Source organism: Oncorhynchus mykiss, chromosome 6 (assembly GCF_057628025.1).
Source record: "Oncorhynchus mykiss isolate SJ-2025 chromosome 6, ASM5762802v1, whole genome shotgun sequence".
Taxonomy (NCBI): domain Eukaryota; kingdom Metazoa; phylum Chordata; class Actinopteri; order Salmoniformes; family Salmonidae; genus Oncorhynchus; species Oncorhynchus mykiss.
The window spans coordinates 65,383,144-65,410,915 of NC_143027.1; the positions used below are offsets into that span (position 1 = coordinate 65,383,144).

At 42.5% G+C, this 27,772-nt stretch overlaps 1 protein-coding gene across 1 annotated transcript; it reads left to right on the plus strand.

Annotated features, from left to right (window-relative positions):
- The first annotated feature begins 20,555 nt into the window (after positions 1-20,555).
- LOC110526364 (uncharacterized) lies at positions 20,556-27,369 on the plus strand. The gene is made up of 6 exons (XM_021607271.3): positions 20,556-20,618; positions 20,834-21,037; positions 22,723-23,747; positions 24,875-25,049; positions 25,357-25,523; positions 25,778-27,369. The coding sequence occupies exons 2-6, from the start codon at positions 21,016-21,018 to the stop codon at positions 25,925-25,927; spliced, it is 1,539 nt and encodes a 512-aa protein (XP_021462946.3). The 5' UTR covers positions 20,556-20,618; positions 20,834-21,015; the 3' UTR covers positions 25,928-27,369.
- The last annotated feature ends 403 nt before the right edge of the window (positions 27,370-27,772 follow it).

Genomic DNA, 27,772 nt, shown 5'->3' on the forward strand with positions numbered 1-27,772 from the left:
ATACATTTTCAAGTTCATAACTGTGCACTCTCCTCAAACAATAGCATGGCATTCTTTCACTGTAATAGCTACTGTCAATTGGACAGTGCAGTTAGATTAACACGCATTTAAGCTTTCTGACAATGTCAGATATGTCTATGTCCTGGGAAATGTTCTTGTTACTTACAACCTAATGCTAATCACATTACCCCACGTTAGCTCAACTGTCTTGCGGGGAATCCACCGAACATGTAGAGGTTAAACTGGAAAAATTAGCTGAGCTGTCATCAAAAGCCAAGTGGTTTTGGGCTACATTCATAGCACAGGATCATGATGAGCCCATTTGTCCTTTTAGTGCAATATACAGGTAGGTGTAATAAACAATACTAAACAAAAATATAAACGCACCATGCAACAATTTCAAAGATTTTACTGAGTTACAGTTCATAAAAGGAAATCAAATCAAATTGTATTTGTCACATGTGATGAACCTTAACAGTGAAATGCTTACTTATAAGCCCTAACCAACAATGCAGTTTAAAAAAACTAGAAAAATTATAGAAAAAAAAGAATAAGAAATAAAAGTAACCAATAATTAAAGAACAGCAGTAAAATAACAATAGCAGAGCTATATACAGGGGGTACTGGTAGAGTCAATGTGCGGGGGCACCGGTTAGTCAAGGTCAATGAGGTAATATGTACATGTAGGTAGAGTTATTAAAGTGACTATGCATAGATAATAACAGAGGGTAGCACCAGTGTAAAATAATGGGGGGGGGGGGGGTCAATGCATGTAGTCTGGGTAGCCATTTGATTAGATGTTCAGGAGTCTCACGGCTTGGGGGTAGAAGCTGCTTAGAAGCAACTTGGACCTAGACTTAGCACTCCAGTACCGCTTGCTATGCGGTAGCAAAGTGAACAGTCTATGACTAGGGTTGCTGGAGTCTTTGACAATTTTTAAGGCCTTCCTCTGACACCGCCTGGTATAGAGGTCCTGGATGGCAGGAAGCTTGGCCCTAGTGATGTATTGGGCCGTACGCACTACCCTCTGTAGTGCCTTGCAGTCAGAGGCTGAGCAATTCCCTTACCAGGCTGCGATGTTGCAGCTGTAGAACCTTTTGAGGATCTCAGGACCCATGCCAAATCTTTTCAGTCTCCTGAGGGGGAATAGGTTTTGTCGTGCCCTCTTCACGACTGTCTTGGTGTGCTTGGACCATGTTAGTTTGTTGGTGATGTGGACACCAAGGAACTTGAAGCTCTCAATCTGCTCCACTACAGCTCCGTCGATGAGAATGGGGGCGTGCTCGGTCCTCCTTTTCCTGTAGTCCACAATCATCTCCTTTGTCTTGATCACGTTGAGGGAGAGGTTGTGGTCCTGGCACCACATGGCCAGGTCTCTGACCTCCTCCCTATAGGATGTCTCATTGTTGTCGGAGATCAGGCCTACCACTGTTGTGTTATTGGCAAACTTAATGATGGTGTTGGAGTCGTGCCTGGCCGTGCAGTTATGTGTGAACAGGGAGTACGCACCCCTGAGGGGCCCCTGCGTTGAGGATCAGCGTGGCGGATATTTTGTTTCCTACCCTTACCACCTGGTGGGGGCCCGTCAGGAAGTCCCAGATCCAGTTGCAGAGGGAGGTGTTTAGTCCCAGGGTCCTTAGTTTATTGATGAGCTTTGAGGGCACTATGGTGTTAAACGCTGAGCTGTAGTCAATGAATAGCATTCTCACAGTCAATTAAAAATATATATTAGGCCCTAATCTATGGATTTAACATGACTGGGCAGGGGCAAAGCCAATCAGAATGAGTTTTTCCCCACAAAAGGGATTTTGAGTGGCATTTTATTATACCCAGCACAAGGTGCACCTGTGTAATGATCATGCTGTTTAATCAGTTTCTTGATATGCCACACCTGTCAGGTAGATGGATTATCTTGGCAAAGGAGAAATGTTCACTAACAGGAACGTAAACACATTTTTGTATTAAATAATTTTTTTGTGCGTATGTAAAACTTCTGTGATCTTTTATTTCAGCTCATGAAACAGGGGACCAACACTTTACATGTTGCGTTTATAATTTCATTCAGTATAATAAAGTCCTGCTTTTGTATTTGCCATAAGTGGTGCAATGGATGGCTCCTGAAATAGGGAAAAGCAGACATAACTAGCCTATGTTATCATCACAACTCTCAGAATCACATCCTTTTTTTGGCAGATTATACCGAGGGGAAAAAAATTACAAATCAAATATTCTGTGTCATCTACAGTAGTAATCAGGAAAATAGGCTACATTTCAACAGCTCAGACCATATCACACTGCCAAAAATTTGCAGACGCAGTACACTGAACTACAGATGTAAAAGTTATGTGGGTCTCAGCTTGTTATAGAGAAGAATCACATGTTAATCATCATATCTTTCCAAAGGCAAATGACAAGATGAATAAGAGCAGATTGATGTGCTTTTATGACACAGATGTTTTCTTGGAGGCACAGCCTTACTCAAACTGGTGGTGTGAATTTGTGCATAGGGCTGGTACAATAATCATATAATCGTAATAACAGACAACTCTGGACAAATTATGGATAATAACCATGAACTAAAACAATAATCGTCATATACACTGCTCAAAAAAATAAAGGGAACACTTAAACAACACAATGTAACTCCAAGTCAATCACACTTCTGTGAAATCAAACTGTCCACTTAGGAAGCAACACTGATTGACAATAAATGTCACATGCTGTTGTGCAAATGGAATAGACAACAGGTGAAATTATAGGCAATTGGCAAGACACCCCCAATAAATGAGTGGTTCTGCAGGTGGTGACCACAGACCACTTCTCAGTTCCTATGCTTCCTGGCTGATGTTTTGGTCACTTTTGAATGCTGGCGGTGCTTTCACTCTAGTGGTAGCATGAGACAGAGTCTACAAACCACACAAGTAGCTCAGGTAATGCAGCTCATCCAGGGTGGCACATCAATGCGAGCTGTGGCAAGAAGGTTTGCTGTGTTTGTCAGCGTAGTGTCCAGAGCAGGGAGGCGCTACCAGGAGACAGGCCAGTACATCAGGAGACGTGGAGGAGGCCGTAGGAGGGCAACATCCCAGCAGCAAGACCGCTACCTCCGCCTTTGTGCAAGGAGGAGCAGGAGGAGCACTGCCAGAGCCCTGCAAAATTACCTCCAGCAGGCCACAAATGTGCAAGTGCCTGCTCAAACGGTCAAAAACAGACTCCATGAGGGTGGTATGAGGGCCCGACTTACACAGGTGGGGGTTGTGCTTACAGCCCAACATTGTGCAGGACGTTTGGCATTTGCCAGAGAACACCAAGATTGCCAAATTCTCCACTGGCGCCCTGTGCTCTTCACAGATGAAAGCAGGTTCACACTGAGCACATGTGACAGACGTGACAGAGTCTGGAGACGCCGTGGAGAACGTTCTGCTGCCTGCAACATCCTCCAGCATGACCGGTTTGGTGGTGGGTCAGTCATGGTGTGGGGTGGCATTTCTTTGGGGGGCCGCACAGCCCTCCATGTGCTCGCCAGAGGTAGCCTGACTGCCATTAGGTACTGAGATGAGATCCTCAGACCCCTTGTGAGACCATATGCTGGTGCGGTTGGCCTTGGATTCCTCCTAATGCAATAGACCTCATGTGGCTGGAGTGTGTCTGCAGTTCCTGCAAGAGGAAGGCATTGATGCTATGGACTGGCCCGCCCATTCCCCAGACCTGAATCCAATTGAGCACATCTGGGACATCATGTCTCGCTCCATCCACCAATGCCACGTTGCACCACAGACTGTCCAGGAGTTGTAGGGAGGTCATACAGGCACGTGGACGCCACACACACTACTGAGCCCTATTTGGACTTGTTTTAAGGACATTACATCAACGTTGGATTAGCCTGTAGTGTGGTTTTCCACTTTAATTTTGAGTTTGACTCCAAATCCAGACCTCCATGGGTTGATAAATTTGATTTCCATTGATAATTTTTGTGTGATTTTGTTGTCAGCACATTCAACTATGTAAAGAGAAAGTATTTATTAAGAATATTTCATTCATTCAGATCTAGGATGTGATATTTTAGTGTTCCCTTTATTTTTTTGAGCAGTGTATTTTAATACATACATTTTAGGAGTCGATATAAACCCTTTTTCAGGACCCTGTCTTTCAAAGATAATTCGTAAAAAGTCCAAATAACTTCACAGATCTTCATTGTAAAGGGTTTAAACACGGTTTCCCATGCTTGTTCAATGAACCATAAACAATTAATGAATATGCACCTGTGGAACAGTCGTTAAGACACTAACAGCTTAGGCAATTAAGGTCAGAGTTATGGAAACTTAGGACACTAAAGAGGCCTTTCTACTGACTCTGAAAAACACTGAAAGAAAGATGCCCAGGGTCCCTGTTTATCTGCGTGAGCGAGCCTTAGGCATGCTGCATGAGGCATGAGGACCACAGATGTAGCCAGGGCAATAAATTGCAATGTCCGTACTGCGAGAGGCCTAAGACAGCGCTACAGGGAGACAGAACGTACAGCTGATCGTCCTTGCAGTGGCAGACCATGTGTAACAACACCTGCACAGGATCGGCACATCCGAACATCCCACCTGCAGGACATGTACAGGATGACAACAACAACTGCCCGAGTTACACCAGGAACGCACAATCCCTCCATCAGTGCTCAGACTGTCCGCAATAGGCTGAGAGAGGCTAAGGACTTGTAGGCCTGTTATATGGCAGGTCCTCACCAGACATCACCGACAACAACGTTGTCTATGGGCACAAACCCACCGTCGCTGGAACAGACAGGACTGGCAAAAAGTGCTCTTCTCTGACGAGTCGCGGTTTTGTCTCACCAGGGGTGATGGTCAGATTTGTGTTTATCGTTGAAGGAATGAGCTTTACACCAAGGTCTGTACTCTGGAGCGGGATCGATTTGGAGGTGGAGGGTCCGTCATGGTCTGGGCGGTGTGTCACAGCATCATCGGACTGAGCTTGTTGTCATTGCAGGCAATCTCAATGCTTTGCATTACAGGGACGACATCCTCCTCCCTCATGTGGTACCCTTCCGGAAGGTTCATCCTGACATGACCCTCCAGCATGACAATGCCACCAGCCATACTGCTCGTTCTGTTCGTGAGTTCCTGCAAGACAGGGATGTCCGTGTCTGGGACCTGTTGGATCGGAGAGTGAGGGCTAGGGCCATTCCCCCCAGAAATGTCAGGGAAATTGCAGGTGCCTTGGTGGAAGAGCGGGATAACATCTCACAGCAAGAACTGACAAATCTGGTGCAGTCCATGAGGAGGAGATGCACTGCAGTACCTAATGCAGCTGGTGGTCACACCAGATACTAACTGTTACTTTTGATTTTGACCCCTCCTTTGTTCAGGGACACGTTATTCCATTTCTATTCCATGTCTGTGAAACTTGTTCAGTTTATGTCTCAGTTCATACAAATATTTACACATGTTAAGTTCGTTGAAACGCAGTTGACAGTGAGAGGACATTTCTTTTTTGTTGAGTTTAGTTTACCCAATCATAATTTCATTGTTTACATATTGAGGATAAAGTTATAATCATTTTAGGAGGAAAAAGGCACGGGCGGGAGGAGAAGCTTAATTTACAAAAGTTCCAAGCGGTCAAAACCATCCATTTGGTAACTACCTTTAAAGCAGTCCTTAATACAGTGTAATTACTCTGTTATAAGTATTGTAGTTAAGTGTAACAACTAGTTACAGTGTAATAACAACATGTACCTGATAGTAATTGCGCTCGGTAATTACGGATGTGTAACAATAAATGCTTGTTACCATGATTGCTACAAATGGGCATGTTTCCACTAAATTCACCAACTTATTGTTTCGCTTCTTCTCAGCTGCAATGAATTCATGAACAACTGTGACAAAGGTTGGGGTCCCTTGTGGATGTGCTGGGTGTCTGAGAGATTTGCATAGATCCACACTGCGCTATCCCATCTGGACAAGAGGAATACCTATGTAAGAATGCTGTTCTTTGACTATAGCTCAGCCTTTAACACCATAATACCCTCCAATTCATCATTAAGCTCGGGGCCCTGGGTCTGAACCCCACCCTGGGTCCTAGACTTCCTGACGGGCCACCCCCAGGTGGTGAAGGTAGGAAACAGCAATCTCCACTAAACTGATCCTCAACACTGGGGCCCCACAAGGGTGCGTGCTCAGCCCCCTCCTGTACTCCCTGTTCACCCATGACTGCGTGGCCGCGCACACCTCCAACTCAATCATCAAGTTGCAGACAACATAACAGTAGTAGGCATGATAAACAACAATGACGAGACAGCCTACAGGGAGGAGGTGAGGGCCCTGCCAGGAAAATAACCTCTCCCTCAACAAAACAAAGGAGCTGATCATGGACTTCAGGAGACATCAGAGGGAGCACGCCCCTATCCACATCGACGAGACCGCAGTGGAAAAGGTGAAATGCTTCAAGTTCTTTGGCGTACATATCACTGACAATCTGAAATGGTCCACCCACACAGACAGTGTTGTGAAGAAGGCGCAACAGCACCTCTTCAACATCAGGAGGCTGAAGAAATTTGGCTTGACCCCTAAAACTCTCAGAAACCTTTACAAATGCACAATTGAGAGCATGCTGTCGGGCTGTATCGCCGCCTGGTATGGCAACTGCACCGCCCACAACCGCAGGGCTCTCCAGAGGGAGGTGCGGTCTGCCCAACGCATCACCGGGGGCACACTGCCTGCCCTCCAGGACACCTACAGCACCCGATGTCACAGGAAGGCCAAAAAGATAATCAAGGGCATCAATCACCTGAGCCACTGCCTGTTCACCCCGCTATCATCCAGAAGGCGAGGTCAGTACAGTTGCACAAAAGCTGGGACCGAGAGACTGAAAAACAGCTTCTATCTCAAGGCCATCAGACTGTTAAATAGCCATCACTAGCTGGCTACCTAATGATAAATGCTCTTCAAATTGTCAATATGAGCATTTTATTTTGTACAGTTATCATTGAAAACAATTACATCAAAAATGCTGTTTGAGTAAAGGGGTTGTGTCACAATATCTATTTAATTGAACCACTTTTGCAGTAAAATGTTTTTACACAACCATCCATTTCATATATGGGAGACCTTAGAGATATGGATAAACATGGTTGTGCGTTGTTATACTTCGGGTAGGATAACATGAACATCAATGTGGACTTGCCACTAGTCTATTCGGTCTCCAAAACACACAATTTGCTCATTCCTACCAATGTCACATTGGTGTCAGTCGTTACTATGACAATTTAAGATGGCGCTACTCCGCTACTCATACCTCTAATAAATATTGTTCAAGAAAAAATAGAGCTGTTTCTATGTTAAATGCACATGTTTAGTATTAGTGGATTGAATACACCTCTGTGCTTAGCTTCACTTCCTAAAGTGTTTCCATTACCCTTTAAACAACAATGAGCCTTTTAGTGGGTCAAAGGAGTAAGTGAACCAGTATTTCCTCAGAGGGAAACATCCATGTTTTTATTTGTTTTTGTTTGGGGGGTAAAATAGTGTTTTTTTACTGATGATCAATAGATAGCAGCATTTTCCCAGCTTAGTGATAACCCTGTATCTCTCAGTTGTTTGACGTTATTGTACTTGGATAACATGATATAGGTTTGAGGGTTTTCCCCACCTGCAAACATGTTTTTTTTAAACTGACTATGGACACAATCATTAGAATATATCACTCAGTGTACCTCCATTTTAAATATAGTGTCATTTGGATCTGGATAGAATGTGGAGTGGAATGGAACACCAGTCAGCATAAAGTAGTCCTACAAGATATGAAAGACTTGATTTTCTGGCTCATGTTATCACACTCCTATATGTGGACAATACAGAAGACATTGAAATGCTACACCCCCCCCCTGTCGTTTTTTACACACACACACACACAAATTGCATTCCATTACAGTAATTGAGGTGAACACTGAATGCAATCTAAATGTTGGCCATGGGCCAGTAAAGAGTTCACTGCTTCTCTGAATGGCAGTGAGAAAGTGTATGTGCAGGCAGTTTGCAACAGAGTGAGCATCTCTGCAGTCTGCAGACAAGAACTTGCTAATGGAATTGACAGCTTGCAGGTCACAAAAGAAAGGGAGGGGGAATTGTGCTGACAGTGTTTGTGTATTTGGCATGGAGTGGGGAGGTATCTGGGACACGACTGCAGTTATGAGAGAAATCTGGCCAGAGATAAACACTGCAGGACGAACAAACCTCCCTTCACTGACACTTGGCTCAAAAGTATTGTGCCTACACCACCCCACCAGCCTCCCCCTCTCTGCAAGGGAGAAGGGGTTACTGTCCTGGAGAGATTACAGAATAGAACGAGGGTATTGTTGAGAAGTCATCGGGATATCCACATCACCATAATGGCCCGGAGCACCTGCCACTTCACTGAATGAGCGATCGTTTCAGCTGTGGAATGGAGCAACTCAGCATGGGTCAGCCGAACTAACTGCTTTGTGGACTTTGAAACGAAGACCAAGTTTGTCATTTTTTGTTGACGCTTGTCAGAGCATAATGTGAGGATTATTGGATCATTCTGTATCACAACCTCTGCATCAATTTTTGCTCTTTTAATGATTATTTGTGTCATTTTAGCTGGGAACTTATATGAGAAAATACTTGAATAACCTCCAGCTCCTCCAAGCTAAAAGGGGAAAAGGGTGACTACAGGAGTGAGAGGCTGGAGCTTATACTGTAGGTGTCTGGCAGAAATGATCAGAGCTCAACTGGCTGAAGAAGAGGAAGGGGCCTACAGAAGACTTACACAGTGTTACAGAGCTTCCAGAGCTGGCTCCCCGGCAGGTGTCACCATGCCTTATCACCTGGAGGAAGAGGACCTCAACCAGCCTGTATGGCAGTCTGTACTCTTCTTCTGCTGCAAGGGGATGATCGAGGGTGTTGTGGTCCTCCTCTTCATCTGGCTGCTCATACAGGTTCTGTTCACCAAGAACCTGGAAGGTACTGACTCCCTCTCCCATCTGATGGTTCACTGTTGATAATTTATATTGTTATAATAGTAGGTTACTGTAATACTCATTCATATAGACACTGATCCCATGTACTGATGTATTATCTTAATTGGCACAGCAAGAAATACAAACTTGGTTGAAAAAGGCTTGGGGCGGCAGGGTAGCCTAGTGGTTAGAGCGTTGTACTAGTAACCGCGAGGTTGCAAGTTCAAACCCCCGAGCTGACAAGGTACAAATCTGTCGTTTTGCCCCTGAACAGGCAGTTAACCCACTGTTCCTAGGCCGTCATTGAAAATAAGAATTTGTTCTTAACTGACTTGCCTGGTTAAATAAAGGTCAAATAAAAAAATTAAAAATACAGTTTGTAATTTCACTTAAAAATGTCAGACGTAATTTACCTTAACTGAAAATGTATCAACCCTGTAAGAATATGTCGAAGATAAATACACAACCCAGAGGACGAGAAGTCAATAGAGTAATAACGAACAATGGAAATAGTGTTTTTTCTGTAATAGGGAATTATCAATGGAAATAGTTGGTTTTCAGTTCAACATCTGTTTAGAATCTGTTAGGAATGTTAGTCCTGAACTCATAGCTACGTATGCTATGTTTTCATTGGTCTGAGTCTGGAGCAGGATACTTGTTATTTGGCCATTGGCCCAGTTGTACTGCAATGACTTCTAATTGGTCAGCCACAGGCTAGGGTGGGGGGTTATAAATTATATCCTGTTTCCTTTGTAATGTGGAGAGAACCACAGGAGAGAATCACAGAGGACAGGGAAGCATAAACATCTACCATCTACTTCCAAGAATAATTTGTCCACTTTTAATAAACCTATTTTCCTCCTCCTGATTTGCTTTGGGGTCTGTGTTATTGAAGAGTAACATCAACTGCTAACAACCGCGACAAAAATGTCACTGAAAAATTATAACCACATAATAATTCACATTTCCTGTTGCTGACAGATTATTTTCCTGCTATGAGAAACTGGTCAAATTAAGATAGCAGATCTGTAAATCAAGGTTCTTGCAGACAAAGAGGCTATCCTCATTTACACAAGTTAAAGGAATGAGCACGATGAGATTTACAATTTAGATAATATGTACATACATTTTCCAATTGACATTAAATCCTTACCTTACCTATCATTGTGGCTGGCAACACGACATTCTTGCTCTGCAGTTCCTCCAAATTTAAGATGACGCTGCAGTGGATAGCAGCCATCTGTCTCTGCTCCTTGCTGATATTCTGCATAGCAACAGTGATATGTGATAGACAAGCCTGACTTCTCCCGTCTCTGGACCCCAGGTGACTGAGGCCCATATAAGGGAGGAAGTGCAGCTGCCAACCATAGAGTCCGAAAGGAGACATTCTAATGACAAGAGTTCAACAGTTAAATCATATAAGCATATTATGCAGATAAGACATCTTAATGACCTTTGTTACTTTGCTAATTCTGACGTCATCAGAACGCGCAACAGGACATTGTACTGTCTACATTCGGTTTGTTGTTTATATACATATATTAAATTAAATCGATTTTAATCCGAACTAAAGATTTGTTGCTAAGGATTCCGTGACGTGGTTAGCCTTTACGGCTGGGACTGCAAGTTTGTGTTCCTTTTTTTGCGTGGATTCTGCGAGTGCTAGCTGGCTGTACTACAGATACCTGTCGTCATCGTGGGAAAGACTCATTGTTATCTTTTTGTAAAACAACTGTTTGCAGTAAAGAGCCAATCTGGATACTAAGGAGATCCTGAGGGAAATCGACGAGTACCAACAGCTTTACGCTATGGAGGAACAACATAGTCCATCATGGAAAGATCCGAACACCTCACAAAATAACTTTAACCCGACAAAAAAAAGAAAAACAGATTAATCTACAGACATGGACGATTTACTTACAATTGAGGTAGAGGCTAGTGCTCTGGCTGGAATCCATGCAACACTGGAAAAGTTGTGTGAGGAGGTAGCAGGGCTGAGGGGGAGTTTGGAGCTCCAAAGAAGAAACAAGACACTCACAACCAAGGTAAAAATCAACGATTCCAAAATGGATTGTCTACTCAGGGAAAACAGGGTGATGAAGGAGACGCTACTAGACATACAAAGTTGTAGCATGCGTGGAAATATTTTATTTTTATGGGATTCCTGAGGACGCATCCAATAATCCAGAGTGCGCGATCAGAGAATTCATGCAATCCGCCTTGAAACTTCCTATAGAGACTGTAAACAAGGTGGCTTTCCACCGATTACACAGACTTGGAGCTCAGAGCGACAAGACCAAGGGTCCCCGACCGATCATCGCAAAATTTGAACACTACCAACAAAAGGAGCTGATCAAAAGCAGGGGAAGGGAGCTTTAAAGGGACTAAATTCAGTCTCAATGTCCAATTTCCAAGGGAGATAAACTAACGTTGTAAGAGACTGTATCTGGTACAATGAAAACAAAGGAAGGATGGTAGGCGTGCATTTATCATTGTGGACAAACTCTTTATAGATGGACAGCTATTCTGAGACAGCTCAATAACACTGTGGCTGTACTAAATTCTACAGGGACTTCAGGTTATGACAAAAAAAAAAGTTATGGGAACTGTAAAAAATATCTGAACATTATGAAGTGGATATGAACACACACGTACTCAATTGCATGCTTGCTTACACATACGGACTTATACATACACACACACACCTGATCTCGCTCTCTTCTCACTCTCTCTTTTCTCTTCTCTCCCTCACTCTATTGTCAAGAACTGTTTTATAATTTAATTCGTTTGTCTATCTTTTTTATGTATTTGTCTACAAGTTTATATATGTTTCCAACAAGCAAGGGGAAGATATCATAATAGGGGCATTGGGGAAAGTAACATTGTATGGAATACATTTGTACTGTAGTGAAGCCATCTCTAGAGTAATGCAAGGTCTCTTCATGATCATGTGAAACGTCAATTGCTATGGAAATGCTGGGATGTGTTTTTCAATTATGTTAAAGGTAATTATGATGCAACTATGATGGTGATACGCTATGGATTACAATTATCATCATGATTTTAAGGCTATACAGACTACATGTTACACACACATAGACACTCAACCATGCAAATCGGCAGAGTTAGTATTTATTTGGACATCACACATTATAGTCTTACTCTTAAACAGACATCGTACACACTCTCACAAAATCACATCCAATATCATACACATCAAACTACTCAGATTTGCTACACACATATCTTGTCTCAATTTTCCAACATCTGTGGCATTGGTTCACAGGCAAGGGAATAAAACAAATATTGCTAAATATCAGACATTTGAAAGCTCTAGTTTTGACCTTCATAATACCTTAGTAACTTTACAAGCACTAATTACGGTCAATTTAGACTGAGAATAGTATCTAGTTATGGTAAGCGGTGAAATAAGTATAGCCAGTTATAATTGTAATGGTTTAGCAGATTATAAAAAAAGAAGATCAGTCTTTACATGGCTAAAAGAAAGGGAATATAATGTATACTGTTCACAGGAAACTCACTCTACATCCTTAGTTGAAGTTGCGTGGAAAAAGGAATGGGATGGTGAAATTATTTTCTGTCATGGACAAAGGAACTCAAAGGGTGTGATGATATTAATTAACAAAAATGTCAATCTGAATGTGCACATAGTCAGGAATGATTCACAAGGAAGGTGGATCCTATTGAATTTGAAAGTGGACGAAAAAGAGATTTGGCTCATTAATCTATATGGTCCAAATCAGGATGATCCACACTTCTTTGTAAACATTTATACCAATTTATTGAATTTACAGGCAACAAATGATCTAATCATTTTGGTAGGAACTTTAACACAGTATTAAGTACCTCAAAGGACCGTAAAGGTAATCTGTCACGATCGTCTAAGGTGGAAACAGCGGACCAAAGCGCAGCATGGTGAGCGTACATACTTCCTTATTATAAGATGTCACCAACAAAACAATAAACATCACACCGAAAACGTGACACCACCGCAGTGCTCACAGGCAACTATACATGGGCAACTACCACAAATACAGGTGGAAATAAGGCTACCTAAGTATGGTTCTCAATCAGAGACAACGATAGACAGCTGCCTCCGATTGAGAACCACACCTGGCCAAACACACAGAAATACAACTCATAGAAAAAGGGACATAGAATGCCCACCCAAATCACACCCTGACCAAACCAAAATAGAGACATATAAAGCTCTCTAGGTCAGGGCGACATAATCACTCTACAAACTATCATCACCGTGCCCTTAAGAAAATCACAAATATTATGGACACATTAGAAATAGTGGATATCTGGAGACTAAAAAACCCCGACCTAGTGAGATATACATGGAGAAGACTTAATCAAGCTAGTCATCTTGACTACTTTCTTGTCTCTTTCTCTCTTGCATCAAAGGTTAAAAAAGTTGTAATAGGAGACAGAATGCGATAGGATCATCATCTAATTGGCATTCACATAACTCTTATAGATTTTCCACGTGGATTTGGATATTGGAAATTTAATCAAAGTTTGCTGGAGGACAACTTATTTTTAACTAAGACAAAATAATGAATAACTGAATTTTTCCAGTATAATATGGGTTCAGCAAATACCCGTATTGTTTGGGATACCTTTAAATGTACCTTCAGGGGCCATTCAATTCAATATTCATCAATAATAAAAAAGCAGTTTCTGGCTAAAGAGACAAGACTAACAAGGGAAATCCATGAACTAATAGTACAGGTAGATAGCAATTAAAACAATACTACAGAGATACAAAATAAGTTAGAGGAAAAACAAAAAGAACTTGAGGAACTTATTGAAGAACGATCAAATCATCTATTACAAAAATAAAGCAAACTGGATGGAATATGGAGAAAAATGCCCAAAATTCTTACTGAATCTCCAATACAGGAACGCTAACAAAACGAATTTGCAGAAACTCGTTACTGAAGAAAGAGTCATCTATGATTCTCCAAATGATATTTTAAAAGAGGAAGCTAATTATTTTAGGCAGATGTTCTCATTTCCATCTCATCCTTTCTCACTGAATGAAGATAATGGTAAATATTATAAAAAATGGAAAATTAACAAATGTACAGAAAGATCAGTGCAAAGGCCAAATTACAGAACTTTTTGAGGCTATTAAATCTTTTCAGTCTGGAAAAGCCCCAGGCATTGAAGGCATACCGGTAGAGGTATATCAAGTATTTTTTGATATTCTAAAAGTGTAACGCTCTCAAATCTCCTCAGGAGGCTGAAAAGATTTGACATGGGTCCTCAGAACCTCAAAAAGTTATACAGCTGCACCATTGGGAGCATCTTGACTGGCTGCATCCCCGCTTGGTACGGCAACTGCAAGGCACCCAATCGCAAGGCGCTACAGAAGGTGGTGAGTATGGCCTAGTACATCACTGGGGCCGAGCCCCCTGCCATCCAGGACCTCTATACCAGGCGGTGTGAGAGGAAGGCCCCAAAAAATGTAAAAGACTCCAGCCACCCAAGCCATAGACTGTTCTCTTTGCTACCGCACAGCAAGCGTTACCAGTGCACTAAGTTTGGAACCAACAAGACCCTGAACAGCCTCTACAATCAAGCCAAAAGACTGCTAAACAAGTTACCTGGACTACCTGCATTGACCCTTTCCTGAACATACTCTCTTGCACTGACTCTATGCACACCCACTGGACTCTACACACACACTCACACATACAGTACTTACACTGACACCCCAACACACACACACACACACACACACACACACACACACACACACACACACACACACACACACACACACACACACACACACACACACACACACACACACACACACACACACACACACACACACACACACACACACACACACACACACACACACACGTTGTACATCCTATATGTACAGTACATAGCTATCTCAATTGCCTCGTGCCCCTGCGCATCAATTCGGTGCTGGTGCTCCCTGTATATAGCCATGTTATTTTTACGCGTTATTGTTGTTTGTTGTTCACTGTGTATTTATTTGTTATGTCACTATTCATACTGTATATACAGCTTTGGAAAAAATTAAGAGACCACTACAAAATGATCAGTTTCTCTGGTTTTACTATTTTGTGTTTGAGCAAAATTATTTTTTTATTTTATTCTATAAACTACTGACAACATTTCTCCCCAATTTCCAAATAACAATATTGTCATTTAGAGCATTTATTTGCAGAAATTGACAACTGGTCAAAATAACAAAAAAAATGCAGTGTTGTCAGACCTCGAATAACGTGAAGAAAATAAGTTCATATTAATTTTTAAACAACACAATACTCATGTTTTAACTTGGAGGTGTTCAGAAATCAATATTTGGTGGATTTTCAATCACAGCTTTCATGCCTCTTGTCATGCTCTCCACCAGTCTTTCATATTGATGTTGGGTGACTTTATACCACTCCTGGCGCAAAAAAATCGAGCAGCTCAGCTTTATTTGATGGCTTTTCCTCCATTCATATTCCTCTTGATCACATTCCAGAGGTTTTCAATGGGGTTCAGGTCTGGTGATTGGGCTGGTCATGACAGGGTCTTGATCTGGTGGTCCTCCATCCACACCTTGATTGACCTGGATGTGTGGCATGAAGCATTGTCCTGCTGAAAAAAACAATCCTCAGAGTTGGGGAACATTGTGAGAGCAGAAGGAAGCAAGTTTTCTTCCAGGATAACCTTGTACCTGGCTTGATTCATGAGTCCTTCACAAAAACAAATCTGCCCGATTCCAGCCTTGCTGAAGGACCCCCAGATCATCACCGATCCTCCACCACGTTTCACAGTGTGTGCGAGACACTGTGGCTTGTAGGCCTCTCCAGGTCTCGCACCCGCTGTGAAATTTGGTGGAGGATCACCAGCAGTCCCAACTCTCCTTACCACTGCTACACCTGGCTATCAGGAGAGCCTTGTCTGGCAGTGAAACAGTTAATTCAGCCTCATTTATTGCCTTTAAAAATAACATAGCTGATATGGCTGATATTTGCTTAAACAAATGTGGTTTCTACTGACAATTGAGATGTACAAACTATGGCATAAGTGGACGATGAGTGGATAAGAGGCTATCTGTAATTTCGACCAAGACATTAATGAGCGAGCTAGGATGGATGTAGTCAATATAACCATTTGTTCAGCCCTTTTGAAATGTACAGCGACAGAATTCAGAACATGGGCCGTTCTTACAGTATTTTACCTGTACACCAAGTCAGAACTGTAGGATAAATAAAGGAGGAATATAAGCAGGCAATGAAAGTTCTTACAATGTTCGATGATGACATTTCTCTAAAACAGGTTATAGGCTACATGTGCACCACCAAGTCAGAACAGTATGCGAAAGCAAGACATGAAAATAGACCAAGTTATTAGCGTGAGGCACATGGGCTACTAACAGCTTACTACACAACATACACTTAGTATTTGTTTCTTAGCTACAGTATACATATCTACCTGGCATATTACACAATTTATGCAGCAGCATACAAGACATTTTTGGTCTCACCTTGTTGTGCTGTGCTCACTTGAACAGGAAGGTGGTGCGGCGGACCTTCGTGGGCAAATTTTGTCATCAAACTTCGTCATCAAAGTCTAGCATTCTCTGGATTTATGGGAACTCTGAAAAAAAAAACAAAGTCGAATCATGATCTTCAGGTCGGAGCTCTAGAAAGAGGCCCGAGTGTCACGTTCTGACCTTTATTTCCTTTGTTTTGTCTTTATTTAGTATGGTCAGGGCGTGAGTTGGGGTGGGCAGTCTATGTGTGTTTTACTATGTTGGGGTTTTGAGTTCAGCCTAGTATGGTTCTCAATCAGAGGCAGGTGTCGTTAGTTGTCTCTGATTGAAAATCATCAGGGTTTCACTTTTGAGTTGTGGGTGTTTGGGTGTTTGTTTTGCTTTCCGTGTGTGTGTTTGTTGCCACATGGTACTGTTTCGGTTTTCGTTCATGTTCACGTTTAGTGTTTTGTAGTGTTCAGTTTATGTCTTAAAATAAACGTTATGGACACTTACCACGCTGCGCATTCGTCCTCCGATCCTTCTCGCTACTCCTCCTCAGAAGAGGAGGAGGAATTCCGTTACACCGAATGTCACGTTCTGACCTTAGTTCCTTTATTATGTCTTTGTGTTAGTTTGGTCAGGGCGTGAGTTGGGGTGGGTAGTCTATGTTCTTTTTTCTATGTTGTATTTCTGAGTTTAGCCTGGTATGGTTCTCAATCAGATGCAGCTGTCGATCATTGTCTCTGATTGAGAATCATACGTAGGTAGCCTGTTTTCCCCATTTTGGTTGTGGGTGATTGTTTTCTGTTTTGTGCGTATTCCTTACAGAACTGTTTGGTTTTTGTTCTCGCTCTTTATTATTTTTGTCATTTCAGTGTTCAGTTTATTTTGTTTATTAATATGAACACTTACCATGCTGCACGTTGGTCCTCTTCTCCTTCACCAGACGAAAACCGTTACACCGAGGTCCCGACTTGGAATTCCGAGTTGGAGGACCATTCAAAACATATTTTCCCAGTTGGAGCTTGTTTTTCCCAGTTGTCTTGAACTCACTGAAGTCTGAGATTTCCCAGTTCCGAGTTTCCAGTTGTCTTGAACCCGATAGAAGTCATGCAGGATTGACAGCATGGCCAATGTTGAATGTTTATTCTTTAAAGCTTGGAAAAAAGACCCTTAAACCCAAACTTGGTCCACACACCCACTCCACTGAATAGCAGGATAGGGATTGCTTTGCAATGCTTGCAGTTACGCACTGATTCCTTCCAAACCACTCATTGATGAATTTGCAATTTCCAACCTGTGTAATGTTTATGTCCAATGGCCGATGAGCACCTATTCGTTTTATATATAATTTCTCTTCATAATTTCTCTTCATATGACAAGAATTAAAAATTATTTGTCAGTAGAATGTTGACTTGATTCATGATGATGACTACTAGCTTGCTAGCTAAGATTTTGAAAGTATGATGTTGACATGATCAGTCAAATCCAATCTGCGGTATAATGTGATTTGATGTAATTTGATCTGTAGCCAATGACCTTGAGCCTTCTTGGGTGGGCACTTCTAATGTAACTCTATGGCAGCACCCAAGGGGCTTTAATTTTCGAGCTCTCCCCATAGAATTTGTGTTGACGTAATGTCCCAATCAATGACAGAACACTGGGCCAATCACAGCGCAACTAGAGAACATTATCAACCCCTACGCTCCGTATTTTCTGCTGGCTGCCCCACCACCACAGAAAGCACTGAGCTAGGCTGGAACAACGTTTTCCACCACCATCAGCAAAACTCAAAATGATGGAATTGCTGGTGGAATCGTGTCGAATCACTCCAATAGAGTCCCGGAATCTAGAATCTATGCCAAGGTGCATTGAAGTTGTTCTGGTGGCTTATGGTGGCCCAATGCCATATTAAGAAACTTTATATCAGCGTTTCCTTTATTTTGTCAGTTAACTGTAGATTCAAATAAAGTTACTATCTATTAGATTAGGCAGAATTCTGTGTTTTTGGCTGGTGTCAAAATGACCCCAAAGGATTTTATTTTTTGAGGGGTGCATATTTTGATTCAGAAACACTAAACAATGATTTAGATGTATTAATAACAAGTTGATTGACAAACTCATGAAAACTTGGGCTATGATCAAAAATATGCATTTGGGATCAAAATGACCCCAGTTTGTAGTATGAGTGTTAACTAGGTTCCGGGATATTTATAACACCTGAAATATTGTTGATATTGCTTTAATGTGCATGATGTACCTTTCACACAACAGTGACTGCTTGTTTGGTAGCTCTGCTGACTACGCAATAAGAACAAACATTTTACTCACACTGTTAAACTGAGCTAAAATGGTTATAATTCGATTTATGCCTGCCTATTCATCTGTACTCACTGAACAGATTATCTGGCTCCCACGCAAACACTTCAAAATGTTCACAAAATACTTTATGCAAGGCAGTGCTGTTCTGTTGATCTATACTGATTTAATGTTTTTACTATACGGCCGTGATCATACTCAAGCGATTAAATCCATAGCACAACACACATGCTTCATAGACAATCAAACTCTAACTTTAAACCGTATGATGTGTGCTGCCATCAGCAGGCAGGCTTGTGCATTCTTTCCACTGAGGTCATTAGAGATAAGGAACTATTGACCTATTAATCCTCATAAAGGTTTACAGAGCATGAAAGTGGATGTAGTTGGAAGGCATCTTCTTACAAAATTATAACAACTGTACAGTAGTTGCTTGGGCAACTGCAGTCTAGAAGACTGGACAGTGGTGATGGCATATGAAGATGACATGATGGAGTGTCTTTATGTAAATACAGTTGAAGTCGGAAGTTTACATACACCTTAGCCAAATACATTTAAGCTCAGTTTTTCACAATTCCTGACAATTAATCCAAGTAAAAATTCCTTGCCTTAGGTCAGTTAAGATCACCACTTTATTTTAAGAATGTGAAATGTCTGAATAAAAGTAGAAAGAATGATTTATTTATGGTCCCATGGTGTTTATACTTGCGTACTATTGTTTGTACAGATGAACGTGGTACCTTCAGACCTTCAGGAAATTGCTCCCAAAGATGAACCAGACTTATGGAGGTCTACAATTCTTTTTCTGAGGTCTTGGCTGATTTCTTTTGATTTTCCCATGATATCAAGCAAAGAGGCACTAAGTAGGCCTTGAAATACATCCACAGGTACACCTCCAATTGACTCAAATTATGTCAATTAGCCTATCAGAAGCTTCTAAAGCCATGACATTATTTCATGGAATTTTCCAAGCTGTTTAAAGGCACAGTCAACTTACTGCATGTAAACTTCTGACCCACTGGAATTGTGATACAGTGAATTATAATTGAAATAATCTGTCTGTAAACAATTGTAGGAAAATGTGCGTGTGTCATGCACAAAGTAGATGTCCTAACCGACTTGCCAAAACTATAGTTTGTTAACAAGAAATATGTGGAGTGGTTGAAAAACGAGTTGTCATAACTCCAACCTATGTGTATGTATTCTTCCGACTTCAACTGTACGTGATAACTAATTGGATTTGCTGTGTCTTATATGGAGAAACAAAGAGATCTGAGAGGGACTGACAGCACACGCAAGCATGCACACACAAACAGAGAGTTACAATGATTACTCATCCACATCTCAAAGAGGCAGGGAAGCTTCTTCACAAAGAGAAGTAGGATGCATTTTCTGCCCAAAGCGAAGAGCCTGCATACTCTAAATAGATATTCCTCACTGTCTTTCCCTATACAAGGGGAGAAACATTAGAAATGGGATCATACTGCTTGTGTGTGTGTGTGTGTGTGTGTGTGTGTGTGTGTGTGTGTGTTTGTGTGTGTGTGTGTGTGTGTGTGTGTGTGTGTGTTTGTGTTTGTGTTTGTGCGTCCATGTCGAATGTGAGAGGGAAATGGGGAGTGGGTTGACACAGGACAGAGAGAGGAAGAGGTAGTTGCAGATAATGGGAGGTGCCCATTTCTAAGTAATGGGTACCATGTGGGCAAAATGCCTGTACCATTTAGTCAACGGTAAGTGAGATCTGAGGAAAGACAGGTTTCTTGGTGCAGCCTTTGGTCTTTCACTGTGAGTCATACACAGAGTGTGTGTATGTTTGTATGTGTTTGTATTCTCTTATTTGGTTACACAATTTCATGATTATTGAATTTATGTCTTAAAATGTTAGATGCTGCTGAATTAGTAACTTTATTTGACTTCATTTGTATCAAGCTACTTTTTTATTAGGTCGTATTGTCAATAAGAAATACGATGCTAATTAGCAGCAATGGTTTACTTTTTAGTTCAGCATATCCTCCCACCGACACCTCTGGTTGGCTAAAACGGCCGGTCTGTCACGTCAATGCAGAGACCCACTGTGCAAAGGAAATTCCCAGTGCGCGTGCAGGATAAAGCGGGAATGGATCTCACGCACAAACCTTCGTTCACATTGATGTCGGTGGAATATAAAAATCAAATCTGAAAAATGACGCAATATGCTCTAGGAGGTAAGAAACGTTATCATAATTTTGGTCAGTTCTGTTGCACTTTGAAATTTAAGTTAAGTTGGTATGAGCTATGTCCGTGAATTTGCTTGTCTTCATCTCAAGGTTAAAAAATGACAAGCTTAATACTTTATGAAAACCAGATCTTAATTTATTATTTTAAATTAAACTTCTGTTAATGTGGTGCATAGTTTGCATACTAATGGGTACACATTTTTACGTGGCAATGTAAATATTATTTGATGAAGACATCGAGGACCAACAGGTTACAAATAGCAGGAAATACCTACAGCATGAAGATAACGTCTAATACAGGACAGTAACGATGTGGTTCACCTTTTAATGGATTTAATTTAAGAATGAACAAGACCATTTTAAATCATGGTTTAACAAAACCATTTCAAATCAGTTCGATTGTGTAAGCTACAAATGACTAGTGGAAATGATCTAGTGTAGTTTATATACATCTGGTTATAAATGCATACATGTTGCTATATAAAATAATGTATTAAATAGTATTGATTTTATTTGGGCTTTTTCTGCCTCTTTTTGATATCTAGTGGTTTAGCAGCCCATGTAATGCAAAGAGACAGGAAATATGTTGGTCTCTGTTTTAGAATTCATAGAAGACCAACATATTTCCTTGTAGTCATATTAGCATAGGACTTTGCTGTATCAGTTCTTTATAAGAGTCATTGTCTTCACTTTAGAGATGTATGTCTACTGGTTAAACAACATCATCCCTGACCCTGTAATGTCTAATAACACCAGCTTGAAGCATACTGTATTTCATTTGTGGTAACAGAGACTGCATAACATTTGTTATATTTGGCTAGTAGCTATTTTATCACTGACTGGGTTTCAGCAATGACTAAAATGGACCCAGGCGATAAATTACACCAAGCAATAATCTTTTTCCTGATAAGGATCATCGCTCACTGTCCACAGCAGAGAGCCTTCACCTTTTCCATCCACCGTCTGGTCTTGATAATGTTTCTGAATGTCTCTGAATGGCCAGATGCCCTGGTGAGTCATGATCAGGGTGATCTCTGGTTCACATTCTCCTTGAAAAGGACCATTTTTTCAGAGCTTCTCATTCTCAATCAAACAGATTGGGCCTGATGGATGAGTCATAGTCTGAGACTGTCTGTCAGAAAGTGTTTACGTTACAGGACAAGTTACTTTTCAGTGTCTGAAATGGCACCCTATTCTCTTTATAGTGCATTGATTTTGAGTAGGGCCCTGGTCAAAAGTAGTGCACTAAAGAGGGAATAGGGCACCATTGCTTATAAATCGGTAGTCAAGTGAGATGAGATGAGAGCTGATATCGCCTCCTACACATGTACTAAGCCTCGTTGAAAGCAGGAAATGTGACTCCACCGCTTTCAGATCAGTCTGCTGCTCTGGTTTAAATCAAAGTCCAAAATTCCCATTTACAAAAGAGAACAATTAGTTAGAATTAGGACCCAAAGCCATTTCCTGTTTAATCTCATAATGGATGATGGGTGTAGAAACATAATAAGTTAAGGGCTGTATTGGCAAATAAATAAGTTAAATAGAATTATGTTCAATGATTCATAATGAATAGGAGCAAATTGATGGGGGCCTCTTGCGCTCTCACTCTCTTTCTCACTCTCTGCATTTTTTAGTCACTAAAGTAATTGAAACGTAACCCCTCCTGTGTCCAGTCCACCTGCAGATTCTGCTGGCAGTGGGTCTGGGAGTGTTCTGCTTCTGCCTGGTGCTGGGCTGTCTACTGTGTTGGCGGAGAGGGAAGTATCATCCACCAGAGGACAAAGAGTCTGCACTGTCCCCTTCCTCAGCCACGTGTGAACGGGTCACCGTGACCCTGACCCCCTCCTCTGGCACCTTACCCATCAAGCAGCAGTATGAGGAGCTAGACGGGGATGTCCTGGACCTCCCCTCCCACAATAGCAGCTCCTCCCCCTCTGAGAACGACCTCACCACCCTGCCCTTTGAACCTCGCCCCCGGTCGTCCTCCTCTGAGCTGAGGTCCTCCCCCAGGTCCTGCTTCCCCCTGCGTCGCCTCAGCACCCCGGTTGTGTCCTCCTCCTCCCACTACAAGCCTTCAGGCCATGGCCGCGCCTCCCTGCCCTCCATCCCCAAACTGGGCCTAGTCTCCAAGACCCGTCGGGCGCTGGAACGCCGCTACTCCGTGAATGGTGACAACTTCCTGTACAGCGAACAGAGCCGCCTGACCAGCCCTCGCAGTGCCATGCACCCTCCTGGCCCTCAGAGGGAGCTGTCCCAGCCACAGTATGGCTCCAGCTCCAGCTCCCTATCCATCCCCACCAAGCCTGCTCCTCTCCTACACTTCTCCCTACTCTTTTCCCCGGCACGGGGCACTCTGACCACCAACATCATGGGCCTGTCCGGGGCGGCACGGCGGCGCAGTGGGGTGTTCGTACGAGCCAGCCTGCCCCCGCTCTGCCCCTCACCCCAGCAGGGGGCATCTCGGCGGCCCAGCCTCAGCCCAGAGATACAGTGCCAGAGCCTTGTGCTACAGGTGGGCTCTGTGGAAGAGCTCCGCGCCTGCACCCTCCGGCTGGCTGTGTTCAGCAGGGACTTTTCAGGCCTGAGAGAGACAGCACTGGGAAAGCTGGAGATGCCTTGTGGGGAGATGGACTGGGAGCCCGACACAACTGTCACCTACACCAGGGAGCTCACCCCCACCAGGAGTAGGCTGAAAAGGGTAACACATTTTGCCTGTCATTTTACAAGCCTAGGGCACTATCATAGAAATAGAACAACATATATATATATAGTTATTCTATTTCTATGGGCACTATAGCCCCACCATCTTAGACCTCTTTTTTCAGTTAACTTTACGCACAGCAAAACTACACACGCTGGGGCTATGAATAGCCAAATCATGTTTTATCTATGAGGGAATGTGTCAGGCTAATCTAATCAGAATAAGGACTGGGCCAGTGGCCGTTAGCAGTTTTTCCACTGTTGTTGGAGATGGTGACATTGTAGTTTGTGACTGGAGAGCAAACATGTGGAGTGCAGTGTGCCATGTCCTCTGTGGTGCTGTGGCGGCTGTGCCAGAAGGCATTACTGACAGCCTGAGCTGGCGAGGGTGTGGGTGAGAGGGAAAGAGCTAGGCCTCAGGCGCTGGGCTGAGCGAGCATGGTGATGTATGAATGGACATTATGTAGACACCATGTCTTATCAGTGGATCTCTCCGTGAGGCTGGATGGCAGGATGCAGGCGCCTCTGATCTCAGCTACAAGGCACAGAGAGATGTCATGCATACTGCACATGTGATTGTGGGAAACTTCACGTGTATGAAGCTCAATGAGTTATCACCCAATGAGAAAATGAATAGAAGTAGAGAGATGATAGCTGACAGGTGGTGTGATGATGTTGTTGTGATCTCTAATGGTAATGTGGTGGTGCAATGAGATCAGATCTAAGTCACCATATTACTGTAATCCGTTATAGAATTATAACACTATTGTTCACAGAGTGGGTTCTCTTGGGCATAACATGATGACTACTGACTGAGAGACAGAGCAAGTGAAGTGAATATCCCTTGTTGGGTGATATCCCATTAGATTCCACTGGTCTCACAAACACAGGCAGGCTCACAGCTGCATGCTCACTAGGTCTGGGCTCAGGGTGCCGTCGGCTCTATATAATCAACTAATGAGATTCATTATGGATGATAATTTAGTGGCAACAACATGTCGTTCTTTTTACCCTGTGTTTTCTACTTTAGTTACCTCAGGACACAAAGAAGAACATGTGCTTAATAAAACAACAACACACTGTGCTCGTCTCTTCTTCTTATTAACTCAGCCTCTCCCCTCCCAGAGTATGAGTTCCCAGGAGACGTTGGGTCGTAGGAAGAGTTCGCTCTGTGCTGCTCCACGGGCCCTGGGTCAGCTCTTCATTCTGCTGCAGTACCAGACACTGGCCCACCGCATCAAGGTGATGGTCCGCAAGGCTGAAAACCTGGCCAAACTCTCCCGGATGCCAGGAGCAGCAGGTATGATAGGTCCATTATCTTTCATCCCAAGCAACACACAGAACTGTCGACACTGACAGTGATACACATGCAGGAATCAATACACAACTCTGGTGTTGCCAGCACTATGCTTTAAGCCACTGAGACATTATTTAGAACCACCCCAAGCCCTTATAATCCCATATCCAGTCTCAGCCTTAGTCACAGTCATATTCCCAGGCCCCTGCCACCCTGATTGAGCTCCTTATGAGATTACAGATACTGATGGGCCTCATGTAATTTCCTCTCTCTCTCTCTCAAGTTGATTGTTGCTCTCTTGTCCCTACAGATCACTACGTAGTCATCAACCTCCGTCAGGATGGGAAGGTGATCAGTACGAAGGAGACCAAAGGGGCGGGAGGACACAACGCTGTGTGGAACGCTCCCTTTCTCTTTGACCTGCCTGTTGGTGACATCACTCAGCTGCCTCTTGCTCTGGAGTTCATCATCATGCAGGTAGAAATGACTCAGTGGTGAAGAATTAGGAGAGTGCAACCATGGATAATGTAATAACAGATAATGTAATAACTTGTTTGTCCACAGTTTTTATTACATCCTCAATTATGTTACAAGTCTTCCATCAAATGTATCTTCTGTGCATTTGCGTCTTACAACTATCTGAATGTTATCTTTATACAAAAGAAATGTCTCAGACCTCACTTTACTGTATATGGTCAGAGAGCAACCAATGAAACAACTCTCTCCAACAGGGGCGGCTCTACAGGAAGAGCAGCATGCTGGGCCGTGTGTTGATTGGCTGCGAGGCCCCAGAGGCAGGACAGGGACACTGGAGGGACATGTGCAGTCAGGGACAGGTGGAGACAGCGTACTGGCACCACATCACACCAGAAGTCGTTTAGGACTTTATAGCTGACCTTATGGAGGTGTCAGGAGGGTCAGGACGTTGCTGGAGAGAGGACAGGTGATAGAGGGCTTGCCAGACTAATGGGACACGCACAAAGGACGGACAGCAAATGGACTATCGGTGATGGTACCTGTAAACATATTGTGATGTCTTTGCATTTGACCTGTAGTATCTGATACTTACTGTTCCCCACTGCCCTAACATGGAGATACAGGCCACAGGATGGACTGCCACTACTGCTGTATGATACCAGTTGCATGGATTTGTGTTATATGTTGGTGCTGCTGGTATCATAGAGAAAAATCGGTCAGTCCCACACATCTTTAAAGCTGGAATCCTTAATTGAAACTACGGCAAAGCGGCTGCCCCACCTGTGTTTTGGTAAAAAGCTGGGGGATAAGCTTGGAGAAAGATAATCACTCTTAAATTCATAGTCAGGACTGAACATCCATGATATCAAAATGATAGTTTTAACCATGTTTTGAGGCTATACAGTGTTTGTTTGCATTTACATCGTTGACAAACATTGGAGTTAAACAAGCTTCTATTTTGGGTTCTGATGGAGTAGGACTGTTGAAATAAGCTCACGAGGCATTTACAAGTTATATTTTTCAAGAATCAATGGGTATACTGTATCATTAATTCCAAAGTCCAAAGATGGGTGTGGCAACTAAGGATTCCAGCTTTAATGACCATTGTCTGAATTTGTTCTACTGTCAATGATTCTTAAGTCATGGTCAAAACACAATCATGGCCAAGTCATGGCCAAAACACTTCTTGAGTCATGGCCAAAACACTTTTAATCGTGGTTTATTGTGACGTTCTGTGTCAGTATTTGTCCTCAGCCTTGATCTCTGCTTGCTTTGTTTGTGTTTTGCTCTTGCGGTACTTGTGGTCTGTGCTACTTGCATGATTGGGATCTTTGCCAGACATTAGCGTGATTGAAAAAGTGATAAAGTGATCATCATGCGCCATACTCATGAAGACAGGAGTCTGAAAAGCCATTTGCGTACATCAATCAGCCAACAATTGATGACTGTAACTGTGTAGGCATTCCTTTTAAGGGACTTATAGTGTACACATGTCATGGGACTTTCATTTATTTTAATCAACATTGATAAATGGAATGACTGTCTTGTATTGCTAAAACTGCATATGTATGCTTTTTAACCGAGAAAGCTCTCACAGTTGACGTGTCTCTGAATGATAGCGATGTGATGAAGATACCATATGTTCTGTCATATTTATAGATAGTATATGTTCCATGCACTAGAATATTACATGCACCTGACATTATTACAAACAAAATACCACAGTTGACTACTGGAGTAAAATGCCTGATATGGAAAGACTTGTAGAACTCAATCTTCAGTCATTATTTCTTATGTAGTGCTGATGGCATGTCTTTTGATGGTTATAAATATCCATATGTAGCAATGTTGCTGCCGTCCCTCTCCTTGCTCCAACCTGGGCTCAAACAAGGGACCCTCTGAACACATCAACAACTGCCTCGCACAAAGCATTGTTAGCTATCGCTCCAAAAAAGCCATGACGTTTGCAGAGAAAGGGAAACAACTACTTCAAGGTCTCAGAGTGAGTGAGTGAGTGACGTCACCGATTGAAATGCTACTGGGGTGCATCGCTAACTAGCTAGCCGGTTCACACTGGTTACACATAGATTGAGTTTAAAGAGCAAAGCTGATGTAATCCAACACCTAGGGTGCTCTTACGTCATGATTGACGGTTGTTCAGAGAGACATCACAATGTGTAAATAAATGTGGGATATTTTTGTATCTCTGAGGATTAGTCAGCAGAAAAGAGATTTCTCTCTTAATTCCC

What these genes read in the sequence shown, in the direction of transcription:
- LOC110526364 (XM_021607271.3), top strand. Translation starts at nt 21,016, where the DNA reads ATGACGCAATATGCTCTAGGAG. An exon ending in GACGCAATATGCTCTAGGAG is followed by an intron (nt 21,038 to 22,722) that starts GTAAGAAACGTT and finishes TCCTGTGTCCAG; the next exon opens with TCCACCTGCAGATTCTGCTG. An exon ending in CCAGGAGTAGGCTGAAAAGG is followed by an intron (nt 23,748 to 24,874) that starts GTAACACATTTT and finishes CTCCCCTCCCAG; the next exon opens with AGTATGAGTTCCCAGGAGAC.